Source organism: Gobio gobio (assembly GCF_949357685.1).
Source record: "Gobio gobio genome assembly, chromosome: 8".
In the NCBI taxonomy this organism is placed as follows: Eukaryota; Metazoa; Chordata; class Actinopteri; order Cypriniformes; family Gobionidae; genus Gobio; species Gobio gobio.
The window spans coordinates 3,680,306-3,694,681 of NC_137114.1; the positions used below are offsets into that span (position 1 = coordinate 3,680,306).

The 14,376-nt window shown below is 43.6% G+C and overlaps 1 protein-coding gene across 1 annotated transcript in view; it reads left to right on the forward strand.

Moving 5' to 3' along the window:
- Positions 1-135: 135 nt before the first annotated feature.
- The window catches only part of stx1a (syntaxin 1A (brain)), a 28,433-nt gene continuing 14,192 nt past the window's right edge, over positions 136-14,376 (forward strand). The window contains exons 1-5 of the mRNA XM_079824397.1: positions 136-249; positions 1,818-1,892; positions 3,619-3,718; positions 7,578-7,652; positions 7,980-8,056. Coding sequence (XP_079680523.1) covers positions 220-249; positions 1,818-1,892; positions 3,619-3,718; positions 7,578-7,652; positions 7,980-8,056 — 357 coding nt within the window. The 5' untranslated portion in view covers positions 136-219. The remainder of the gene's footprint in view (positions 250-1,817; positions 1,893-3,618; positions 3,719-7,577; positions 7,653-7,979; positions 8,057-14,376) is intronic.

A 14,376-nucleotide genomic window follows, 5' to 3' on the forward strand; every position in this document is an offset into this window, starting at 1 on the left:
ATGTGTGCGTGTTAATTATGTAGAATGTTTCTATTGTAGTTAATTTGATATATTTGTCCGTGGATAATGTTTGTGATGTATTGTTATTGAAGCGTTAGATGGTGTGTGTGTGTGTGTGTGTGTGTGTGTGTGTGTGTGTGTGTGTGTGTGTGTGTGTGTGGAGCGCGCCTCAGCTCAGCTCATCCCCCGGCGCGCGCGTCTCAGAGCGCCTGAAGGATCATGAGGGACCGCACGCTGGAGCTCAGGCATGTGAGTTTATCAGTCTATTCACCTGATAACTGTATATGATTTATGATATGACAGACACGCTCATTCTGTCGACAGCATGCGTTTTTGACGAGTTCATATGGTTGTGTCCAGTGTTTGTCGTGTAATAGTTGTAATTAAGACGTTGTCGTGTCTGAAGTTGGTGAGAATGAGCACTATATGAGCATTTATTAGTTATTTTATTATGTATTTTCACACTGACGGATGATGCACAAGTTCATGTTAGTTTCTGCGTTTGTCTGTTTATTAAACACACTCTTTCAGACTGAAATGTAATGTTAATGTTAAAATAAAAGTGTAGATGAGTAAATGTCATTAGTACAGTAATCCCTGCCACAGCTGAACTGGTTTACCTGAGCACATGTGACGGACTTTACATGATTTTGTCTCTCTAACTGTGTGATTTTCTGCATTGATCTGGGGTCATTATTCATTAACCCTGTCTTCTTCACTATCAGTGAGCAAACACAGCTCTGGAGAGGAGTGTGTGTGTGCTGATGACACACTGGCTTCAGTTCTGCAGATCATGTCAGGTCTTTTTCCGTTCAGGGTTTAGTGTAGGTTTATCTCTGAGTAAATGTTCAAACTTGTGCTCCAAACTCTTCCTTATAAAAGTCCATTGCAAGTCATTTCCTTTGGATCAGATGTCAAGCTTCCATTAGGATGTTTCAGATTTCTAAATGACCAAAGAAAGAACTGGGAGTTAGGCCTGTCACGATAACTACTTCTCTTCGCGATATATCATCCCAGAAATAATTGCGATAAACAATATTATTGTCACTTTAAAATGTAAAAAGTACGTAAACAAAATGGATGTTACGGTCATTAAGGATGAATTCATCTTGTTCTTCATGCATCAAAGTCCTGACTGTGCTGAGATTGAGTGTGTTTAAAGTAAAGTGTGTTAAATGTTGATCGTATCACTAGGCCTGTCACGATAACTACTTTTTTTCGCGATATATCGTGCCAGAAATAATTGCGATAAACAATATTGTCATTTTAAGACTATTTTATGCCACTGAATATATATTCCTAATATAACAGCATAATAATGCAGGTAGACCTACACACTTTCAAATGACAACCTTTTAATTTGTTAGATCATGGAAAATAAGGGTAACAAATATGTTATCCTAAATAAAAATATAAAAAAATTGAATAAATATTAAATAAACATTTTCACATAACCGCTCTGAGTATGAAGAACTGCCCGAGAGCCACTTTCGCCTCCGTCACGGAAAACATATAAGATGACGGCACAATCGAGGAAAATGTTGGTGACATTCATTACCATGTTAACATAATGGCCGATATATTGCATCACAAAAAATTATTGAGATCACTTACATATATTGTGCGATATATCGATATATTGATTATTGTGACAGGCCTACTGGGATTATCCATGTGTTTCAATGAAGAAAAAACAGCTTTTGCCAAATCCATCTTCCTCTACCTGTGACACAATAGAGTGATCTTCACTTTCCTCAGATCTCCCTCTTCAACTCCTCTGCCATTTTCCTCTTACTCGCTGTATTTCTGCTCCTCAGGGAAAAGACCCGCAAGAGGAGGACGAGGTGGCCGTCGGCATGGAAAAGGGTTTCATGGACGAGTTCTTTGAGCAGGTTTGCATATTTATATTGCTTATCTACTAATAAAACACTCTGAAAATCCTCCAACTCATCCAGACTGTCGGGACTTGGTTTGTGAGAAAGAGAGCTGAGGTGAGGAACAGTCCACAAGCGGCTGCATCCACTCACTCGATGAACATCCAGGCTGAGGTGTTAGTGTTTATCCCTCTGCTGCTCTTCCTTTAGGGGTCGCATTGCTCATCTTCCCACTCAGAAGTGACCGGACACCTAAAAATTCAACTTTCTCCACCCCAGTAAAACTAATGCAATTTAATTTCCTTCAATAATATTTTTTCTTTTTAATGTTGTATTTTGAGATGATTTGATGGTATTTTTTTATATTTATGCAATAATTATGGTCTTTTTTTTGTGTTATTTTTTTTTTATTGCAGTATTTCAGGTTAAAATAGAGACTATGCCTTCAAAATAATTGTATTTTAAAGGTCCTGTTCTTCGTGATCCCATTTTTCAAACTTTAGTTAGTGTGTAATGTTGCTGTTAGAGCATAAATAATACCTGTAAAATTATAAAGCTCAAAGTTCAATGCCAAGCGAGATATTTTATTTAACAGAAGTTCCCTTTCAAAGCCTACAGCGAACGGCCGGTTTGGACTACATCCTGGTACTTCCTACATTAATTACGTCAGTACAACAGACTAACCTCCGCCCACAAGAATACGCGAAAAAAGGGGGCGTGGTCTTTTTGCTCTCTCACGCGGAGAAGAGGAAGTGTTGCGTTCGGTTCGGTTGCGTTTGTAGAGTCGCCTTGTCGTTCAGACGCTGTTATTTTCATCCCGGAGTCAAATCACCTTTGTTTGGCCTTCAGGGGCTGTACTTTGAGCGCGTTCATCTCCCCATTATGGTAAGGGCGTGACCTTTCCGGGCAACGTGCGCTAAGCTGCTGTCCAATCACAACACGGGAACCGCTGGCACAATCAGAACTCGTTACGTGTTTCTGAAGGAGGGACTTCATAGCACAGGGAAATCTATCAAGCCGTTTTGAGGACAGTGGAAACAGCGGTACACAGATAAGTAAATTCTGTGATAAATACTGTGTTTTTTACACATGAAACATGAACACATGTTATATTGCACACTGTAAACACAATCAAAGCTTCAAAAACACAGGAAAAACGGGACCTTTAAGGCAGATTAGCCCCTCTTTTGGAATTATTTCAGAAATCCTGCACCCATGTGTGTGACCACTAGAGGCCTCTATGGAGAGGCTTGAGCATTTACTCGTTCTGTTTTGAACACATTTAATGATTTTTTTTTTTATGGATTTGAATATATATAAAAAAAATCTCAAAGACTATTTATTATAAAGTTTTAGATATTTTTTTGTTTGTTAGAAATATAGATTTTTTTCTGTGAATTTCTGTTTTTGCAGATTTCCCATTCATTTCCTACGGTGGTCATTTTTGACCGAAGAGCACAAGTGGGAGTATTTTTTTTACGACAAATTAGCATGCTCGAATCATGAGCCCAATTGTTTTGTGTGTTTACATCCCTAATGCTAGAAAAATCACCAAGTTTCATATCATTCCGATGAAGCTGTGATTTTTAACATTTCAAAACAGAACATTTTCCGGTCAGAAATGACCGAAGAGCACCAGAGGGTTAATTTGGTTGAATGGGTGTTCTCTGATTGGCCTGTTTAGATGTGGGTGTTAATGAACAGCGTGTGTTTGATCAGTTCTGATCGCCCTCTTGTCTCGCAGGTAGAGGAGATCCGAGGGTTCACTGACTCTCTGACAGAGAAGGTGGAAGAGGTGAAGAGAAACCACAGCACCATCCTGGCCTCTCCAAACCCAGATGAGAGTAAGAGCCTTCACACATTCACACACACCATCACAGTCTGTCCTTCTGCTTCACCGCTACAAAACGTTGGTTACAGCATTTGTATTTCTTATTCACTGGCCTCTCTCATATTGTGATAGACAGCTGTATTTAAAGCGGTGATGACATGAGAAATCAAATTTTGCCATATAAGATGTCTTTGTACTGTTAAAACATCCTGCAAGTTTCAGAACTTAAATCATCCTCATTATAAACAAAGCATTTATTGAATCAACCTCCAAAAACAGCTCGTTTGGAAATCGCAGGATCTGTGACATCACATGGGCAAATACATTTGCATATACCCGCCTCCAGAGCAAGACATCAACAAATAGTTACACATTATCACACCATAGGCCCCGCCCCCTGCCGTTCAGTCGCTTAACGCCTCACATTTACCTAAACAGTATACAGATGTATACAGTGTTCAGTTTCTGACACACTCCAGCGCTTGAGTATAAAGGCCTGTTTGTTTTTGTGCAAAACACTTCATTAACATTATAACTGAACCTCAAGAAACATTAAAATAATAATAAAAACCCATGTCATGACCCCGTGACTCCTTAAAAATCCAAATGTACCCAAATGTATGATGTTCCCACATATGAAATGAGCATTGCTCCAGGGCCAGTGCCAGCAGATGTGGTCTGCCATCACACTGAGCTCTGGTCGGGCCGGTGTGACTGACACACTAAATGCCAGTGTTCTCCTCCAATCACAGCAGGGCTACTCTGCTCTTTAATTTAGCACAGTCAATGACTGTACTCTGCTCTGACACAGGAAGTGTTGATGGATTGTCATGAAATCATGTGGGTCATACTTTTCAGGTCTGGAAATCCATATAAATGGCGGAATAAATCACATCCCTGATCAGGGTTTTATAATCACTGAGGTCCCAAATGTGAGAAAATTACATTTCTCTGATCTACATATGTGCATTTTAACACATTTGAAGGCCAAGAAAACTGGACAACAATAGCTTTAAAACCATGTCAGTGGGCAGTGGATTATTTGTCAATATCTGACCTCTCATCTTCTTTTTCTCTCATTCTCCTTCTCTTGCCCTGTCTCTTCTCCTCCTAAAGCTCTGATAGTCTTTTCACTCCCATCAGTGTCAGTGAAGGAAGTAAATATACGGTCAACCGATGTTTAGTCTATGTTTTATTAATCATTTACTGAGACTAAGTTAATTTACTCAAGGCTACCAGGAAATCTATTAAATTAATATGTACCCATTAGTTTTTAATGCCTGATATGATGAAAACAGCTTTGTTAATGTTTCCTCTCACATTGACAGATAATTACATACATACGCTATGTAAATTATGGCAAAATTAGTTTGCCTAATTATGTGTCAATTGTTTAACATTCATTTTCTAAATCAGCTGTCAAATATGAAATGTTTAGTTTAGCTACTCACATCTTATCTCACACTTTATGACCGTTAACTAAAGCGTTTCGCTGGAATTCGCGCTCAGCAGCTTCTGTGGACATAAAGCAAATATTTTGACATTGACGAGCGGTGACAGACCATGAGGCAGCTCAGATGAGACGATCTTGGTGCTGCCCAATATCCAGCACTAAAGTAGAGTTAAAGGGATAGTTCACCCAAAAATTAAAATTAGCCCATGATTTACTCACCCTCAAGTCATCCGAGGTGTGTATGACATTCTTCTTTCAGACGAATAAAATCAGAGTTATATTACAAAAGTCCAGGCTAATCCAAGCATTAGAATTGGATGTGTTTTTGAAGTCCATAAAAAGTGCATCTGTCCGTCATATAACTGCTCCACGCGGCTCTGGGGTGTTAATAAAGGCCTTCTGAAGCGAATCGATGCGTTTGTGTAAGAAAAATATCCATATTTAAAACTTTATCAAGTAAACTTTCGGCCTCCGCCTTCTGTGGAAAAGTGTTGAATGTTGAAAGTGAAACTCCAGATGTGTTTGTGACGTCATGATGAGCGGACTTGTTAGTCTTTCGATCGCAGGGGAACTTTCAACAATTTTTCCGGAAGGCGGTGGGTCGAAACTTCACTTGATAAAGTTTTAAATATGGATATTTTTCTTCCACAAACGCATTAATTCGCTTCAGAAGGCCTTTATTAACACCCCAGAGCCGCATGGACCAGTTATATGACGGACAGATACACTTTTTATGGACTTCAAAAACAGACTAACTATGAATCAAATTCTAATGCTTGGATTAGCCTGGACTTTTGTAATATAACTCAGATTTTATTCGTCTGAAAGAAGAGTGTCATACACACCTCGGATGACTTGAGGGGGAGTAAATCATGGGCTAATTTTCATTTTTGGGTGAACTATCCCTTTAATACAATATTAGGAAGTTATTTCATTAGATACAGTATATAATGAAATAACTTCATAATATTGTATTAACTCTACTTTAGTGCTGCAAGGATATTGCACAGCACCAAGATCCGGACCTCGGCGACCTCGTAGCTGACTATGGTCATGCCACTAATCTTCTTTGCAGTTCATCATCTGCAATCTCTTCTTTTTGAGAGAAACATAACTCCTTGCTTGTCCACCAAATCTCTGGCATTCCTTGAAGTATTTGTCACAAGCCTTCTTGGCTGGCAGCTCAGCACAGATATCAACCAACCCAAGCTCCAAGCTGGTCCGCTTAACAGAAGTGTTGGCTGGCACGTAGCAAGAACATCTTAGCCTGATGACCTGCTCATCGGCTCCTTTGGGCATCTCACTAACCTCTTCCACAGGTTCCTCTGCATACTCAGGCACATCTGTCTTCTGTCTTGACCCTGTGGGACTCGGACCAGCACCAACTCTCAACATGTGTGGAATTGTCTCATGAAGACGCCACACCCTCGCACCACAAAACTGTGGCAAAATCAGTCTGGACAACACCTGCAAGCTCTGCAGTCTGGCAGTCCGTCTCCAATCACAGCAGATTACCAATCATTGGAGTCAGATGGCAGCCATTACTTCCTGCTTACGGGAAGTAGAGAGAGAGAGAGAGAGAAACAGGGAGAAAGGGAAAAGCAAAAACAAAACAAATACACCCTTGGATGCAGGGGCGCCACTAGCAATTTTGGGCCCTATGAAAGAATTTGATGTCGGGCCCTCTACCACACCAACCTAGCTATCCAAAATCTTTGTCTGCAATTTAATAATACTGACCAATTAAGCTCCGCTCACTCAACCCAGAATGCCCCGATTGGCTGATGAAACAATGATTCAAATTAAGATACAATTTATACAAAACAAAACTTAATGAAGTGGTCACAATCATGTCTGATCAACTCCATCTTATGATGTGTCCTATCTCATGCTGTTCACTTTTCATAATCAATATAGATTGACAGATTGACAACATAGACATAAAAAAAAACATTATAATATTTAAACATAAATATAAAAATAAATACATTAATGGCTGCAACAATTATAGCACAGAGAATTGTCATGTCGGAGTGGGATATGAGTGAATGTAGTTTTACCGGTGAGTGTGAGCAGTTCATGAGTGGAGCGTTTTGCTGGATTTTGCCGGAAATGCGGCATCATTTTTTTATATTTGTAACTCTTTGGTAGATTATACATTTAAAATACATTACTACTATTACTACTACATTACTACATTACTAAACCGATCTCTGGGGGCCCCAAAAGTGTGTGGGCCCTTAGAATCGTCCTAACTTTCCCCCCCTTAGCTGCGCCCCTGCTTGGATGTAACAGTTACCTTATTCTGGATATGCTGAATACATTACATACAGGAGTATTGGAATATTTCAGTAGCTGGGGATCAGAAATGATGAGCATGTAAACACATTCTGTGTCTCACTCTTTTATTTTCTAACAGACACAAAGGCCGAGTTGGAGGAGTTGATGTCAGACATCAAGAAGCTGGCTAATCAAGTGCGCTCCAAGTTAAAGAGTGAGTCCTTCATTCTCAACAACACACATTTAAACTACAACTATAGTCATGTCACACACACAAGGCTCTGCTCTTAAAACTCGTGAGCTGACTTACTTAAGAGACGAGTCTTTAGTTTAAACTGAAACCGTCTGAATCCCAAACAGTGCCACAGGAAGGCTATTCCCATCATTAGCACTCAGAGATTGTGCTGTCATTTGATGCGTCTCATGGCACTGATAGCAATACACACAATCACACATTCCAGAGGGAGGAAGTTTGGTTCTTATTTACTTATCATGACTGTCTTTAGAGGTTGTACTGAATAAGCACAGGGATGTTTTACAGATATCCAGCTGACCATAGAGCAGGAGGCAGTGAACAGTGAGTGCCCGTCAGCTGATCTGAGGATTCGGAAAACACAGGTGAGCACTCGCTGACCACTGGCAGACACATGCTGTTTCATCCACTGCAGACACATGCTGTTTCATTCACTGGCAGACACATGCTGTTTCATTCACTGGCAGACACATGCTGTTTCATCCACTGGCAGACACATGCTGTTTCATCCACTGCAGACACATGCTGTTTCATCCACTGGCAGACACATGCTGTTTCATCCACTGCAGACACATGCTGTTTCATCCACTGGCAGACACATGCTGTTTCATCCACTGCAGACACATGCTGTTTCATTCACTGCAGACACATGCTGTTTCATCCACTGCAGACACATGCTGTTTCATCCACTGCAGACACATGCTGTTTCATCCACTGGCAGACACATGCTGTTTCATCCACTGGCAGACACATGCTGTTTCATCCACTGGCAGACACATGCTGTTTCATCCACTGGCAGACACATGCTGTTTCATCCACTGCAGACACATGCTGTTTCATCCACTGCAGACACATGCTGTTTCATTCACTGGCAGACACATGCTGTTTCATCCACTGCAGACACATGCTGTTTCATTCACTGCAGACACATGCTGTTTCATCCACTGCAGACACATGCTGTTTCATCCACTGGCAGACACATGCTGTTTCATTCACTGGCAGACACATGCTGTTTCATTCACTGGCAGACACATGCTGTTTCATCCACTGGCAGACACATGCTGTTTCATCCACTGCAGACACATGCTGTTTCATCCACTGGCAGACACATGCTGTTTCATCCACTGCAGACACATGCTGTTTCATTCACTGCAGACACATGCTGTTTCATCCACTGCAGACACATGCTGTTTCATTCACTGCAGACACATGCTGTTTCATCCACTGCAGACACATGCTGTTTCATTCACTGGCAGACACATGCTGTTTCATCCACTGGTAGACACATGCTGTTTCATTCACTGGCAGACACATGCTGTTTCATCCACTGCAGACACATGCTGTTTCATCCACTGCAGACACATGCTGTTTCATCCACTGGCAGACACATGCTGTTTCATTCACTGCAGACACATGCTGTTACATCCACTGGCAGACACATGCTGTTTCATCCACTGCAGACACATGCTGTTTCATCCACTGGCAGACACATGCTGTTTCATTCACTGGCAGACACATGCTGTTTCATCCACTGCAGACACATGCTGTTTCATCCACTGCAGACACATGCTGTTTCATCCACTGGCAGACACATGCTGTTTCATCCACTGCAGACACATGCTGTTTCATCCACTGCAGACACATGCTGTTTCATCCACTGCAGACACATGCTGTTTCATCCACTGCAGACACATGCTGTTTCATCCACTGGCAGACACATGCTGTTTCATCCACTGGCAGACACATGCTGTTTCATCCACTGGCAGACACATGCTGTTTCATCCACTGGCAGACACATGCTGTTTCATTCACTGCAGACACATGCTGTTTCATCCACTGCAGACACATGCTGTTTCATCCACTGGCAGACACATGCTGTTTCATTCACTGGCAGACACATGCTGTTTCATCCACTGCAGACACATGCTGTTTCATCCACTGCAGACACATGCTGTTTCATCCACTGCAGACACATGCTGTTGCATCCACTGCAGACACATGCTGTTTCATCCACTGGCAGACACATGCTGTTACATCCACTGCAGACACATGCTGTTTCATCCACTGGCAGACACATGCTGTTTCATCCACTGCAGACACATGCTGTTTCATCCACTGGCAGACACATGCTGTTTCATCCACTGCAGACACATGCTGTTTCATCCACTGCAGACACATGCTGTTTCATCCACTGGCAGACACATGCTGTTTCATCCACTGCAGACACATGCTGTTTCATCCACTGGCAGACACATGCTGTTTCATCCACTGCAGACACATGCTGTTTCATCCACTGCAGACACATGCTGTTACATCCACTGCAGACACATGCTGTTTCATCCACTGGCAGACACATGCTGTTTCATCCACTGCAGACACATGCTGTTTCATCCACTGGCAGACACATGCTGTTTCATCCACTGCAGACACATGCTGTTTCATCCACTGGCAGACACATGCTGTTTCATCCACTGCAGACACATGCTGTTTCATCCACTGGCAGACACATGCTGTTTCATCCACTGCAGACACATGCTGTTTCATCCACTGCAGACACATGCTGTTTCATCCACTGCAGACACATGCTGTTTCATCCACTGCAGACACATGCTGTTTCATCCACTGCAGACACATGCTGTTTCATCCACTGCAGACACATGCTGTTTCATCCACTGCAGACACATGCTGTTTCATCCACTGCAGACACATGCTGTTTCATCCATTGGCAGACACATGCTGTTACATCCACTGCAGACACATGCTGTTTCATCCACTGCAGACACATGCTGTTTCATCCACTGCAGACACATGCTGTTACATCCACTGCAGACACATGCTGTTTCATCCACTGGCAGACACATGCTGTTACATCCACTGCAGACACATGCTGTTTCATCCACTGCAGACACATGCTGTTTCATTCACTGCAGACACATGCTGTTTCATCCACTGCAGACACATGCTGTTTCATCCACTGGCAGACACATGCTGTTTCATCCACTGCAGACACATGCTGTTTCATCCACTGCAGACACATGCTGTTTCATCCACTGCAGACACATGCTGTTTCATCCACTGCAGACACATGCTGTTTCATCCACTGCAGACACATGCTGTTACATCCACTGCAGACACATGCTGTTTCATCCACTGGCAGACACATGCTGTTACATCCACTGCAGACACATGCTGTTTCATCCACTGCAGACACATGCTGTTTCATTCACTGCAGACACATGCTGTTACATCCACTGCAGACACATGCTGTTTCATCCACTGCAGACACATGCTGTTTCATTCACTGCAGACACATGCTGTTTCATCCACTGCAGACACATGCTGTTACATCCACTGCAGACACATGCTGTTTCATCCACTGGCAGACACATGCTGTTACATCCACTGCAGACACATGCTGTTTCATCCACTGCAGACACATGCTGTTTCATCCACTGCAGACACATTCTGTTTCATCCACTGGCAGACACATGCTGTTTCATCCACTGCAGACACATGCTGTTTCATCCACTGCAGACACATGCTGTTTCATCCACTGGCAGACACATGCTGTTTCATCCACTGCAGACACATGCTGTTTCATCCACTGCAGACACATTCTGTTTCATCCACTGGCAGACACATGCTGTTTCATCCACTGCAGACACATGCTGTTTCATCCACTGCAGACACATGCTGTTTCATCCACTGGCAGACACATGCTGTTTCATCCACTGCAGACACATGCTGTTTCATCCACTGCAGACACATGCTGTTTCATCCACTGCAGACACATGCTGTTTCATCCACTGCAGACACATGCTGTTTCATCCACTGCAGACACATGCTGTTTCATCCACTGCAGACACATGCTGTTTCATCCACTGGCAGACACATGCTGTTTCATCCACTGGCAGACACATGCTGTTTCATCCACTGCAGACACATGCTGTTTCATCCACTGGCAGACACATGCTGTTTCATCCACTGGCAGACACATGCTGTTTCATCCACTGCAGACACATGCTGTTTCATCCACTGCAGACACATGCTGTTTCATCCACTGGCAGACACATGCTGTTTCATCCACTGGCAGACACATGCTGTTTCATCCACTGCAGACACATGCTGTTTCATCCACTGGCAGACACATGCTGTTTCATCCACTGCAGACACATGCTGTTTCATCCACTGGCAGACACATGCTGTTTCATCCACTGGCAGACACATGCTGTTACATCCACTGGCAGACACATGCTGTTTCATCCACTGGCAGACACATGCTGTTTCATCCACTGGCAGACACATGCTGTTTCATCCACTGGCAGACACATGCTGTTTCATCCACTGCAGACACATGCTGTTTCATCCACTGGCAGACACATGCTGTTTCATCCACTGGCAGACACATGCTGTTACATCCACTGGCAGACACATGCTGTTTCATCCACTGGCAGACACATGTTGTTTCATCCACTGGCAGACACATGCTGTTTCATCCACTGGCAGACACATGCTGTTTCATCCACTGCAGACACATGCTGTTTCATCCACTGCAGACACATGCTGTTTCATCCACTGGCAGACACATGCTGTTTCATCCACTGGCAGACACATGCTGTTTCATCCACTGGCAGACACATGCTGTTTCATCCACTGGCAGACACATGCTGTTTCATCCACTGGCAGACACATGCTGTTTCATCCACTGCAGACACATGCTGTTTCATCCACTGCAGACACATGCTGTTTCATCCACTGCAGACACATGCTGTTTCATCCACTGGCAGACACATGCTGTTTCATCCACTGGCAGACACATGCTGTTTCATCCACTGCAGACACATGCTGTTTCATCCACTGGCAGACACATGCTGTTTCATCCACTGCAGACACATGCTGTTTCATCCACTGGCAGACACATGCTGTTACATCCACTGCAGACACATGCTGTTTCATCCACTGGCAGACACATGCTGTTTCATCCACTGGCAGACACATGCTGTTTCATCCACTGGCAGACACATGCTGTTTCATCCACTGCAGACAAATGCTGTTTCATCCACTGGCAGACACATGCTGTTTCATCCACTGCAGACACATGCTGTTTCATCCACTGCAGACACATGCTGTTTCATCCACTGCAGACACATGCTGTTTCATCCACTGGCAGACACATGCTGTTTCATCCACTGGCAGACACATGCTGTTTCATCCACTGCAGACACATGCTGTTTCATCCACTGGCAGACACATGCTGTTTCATCCACTGCAGACACATTCTGTTTCATTCACTGCAGACACATGCTGTTTCATCCACTGGTAGACACATGCTGTTTCATCCACTGCAGACACATGCTGTTTCATCCACTGCAGACACATGCTGTTTCATCCACTGGCAGACACATGCTGTTTCATTCACTGCAGACACATGCTGTTTCATCCACTGCAGACACATGCTGTTTCATCCACTGCAGACACATGCTGTTTCATCCACTGGCAGACACATGCTGTTTCATCCACTGGCAGACACATGCTGTTTCATCCACTGGCAGACACATGCTGTTTCATCCACTGCAGACACATGCTGTTTCATCCACTGGCAGACACATGCTGTTTCATCCACTGCAGACACATGCTGTTTCATCCACTGCAGACACATGCTGTTTCATCCACTGCAGACACATGCTGTTTCATCCACTGCAGACACATGCTGTTTCATCCACTGCAGACACATGCTGTTTCATCCACTGCAGACACATGCTGTTTCATTCACTGCAGACACATGCTGTTTCATCCACTGGCAGACACATGCTGTTTCATCCACTGGCAGACACATGCTGTTTCATCCACTGGCAGACACATGCTGTTTCATCCACTGCAGACACATGCTGTTTCATCCACTGGCAGACACATGCTGTTTCATCCACTGCAGACACATGCTGTTTCATCCACTGCAGACACATGCTGTTTCATCCACTGCAGACACATGCTGTTTCATTCACTGCAGACACATGCTGTTTCATCCACTGGCAGACACATGCTGTTTCATCCACTGGCAGACACATGCTGTTTCATCCACTGCAGACACATGCTGTTTCATCCACTGCAGACACATGCTGTTTCATCCACTGCAGACACATGCTGTTTCATCCACTGCAGACACATGCTGTTTCATCCACTGGCAGACACATGCTGTTTCATCCACTGGCAGACACATGCTGTTTCATCCACTGCAGACACATGCTGTTTCATCCACTGCAGACACATGCTGTTTCATCCACTGCAGACACATGCTGTTTCATCCACTGCAGACACATGCTGTTTCATCCACAGCAGACACATGCTGTTTCATCCACTGCAGACACATGCTGTTTCATCCACTGGCAGACACATGCTGTTTCATCCACTGCAGACACATGCTGTTTCATCCACTGCAGACACATGCTGTTTCATCCACTGCAGACACATGCTGTTTCATCCACTGCAGACACATGCTGTTTCATCCAATGCAGACACATGCTGTTTCATCCACTGCAGACACATGCTGTTTCATCCACTGCAGACACATGCTGTTTCATCCACTGCAGACACATGCTGTTTCATTCACTGCAGACACATGCTGTTTCATCCACTGGCAGACACATGCTGTTTCTACTGGCAGACACATGCTGTTTCATCCACTGGC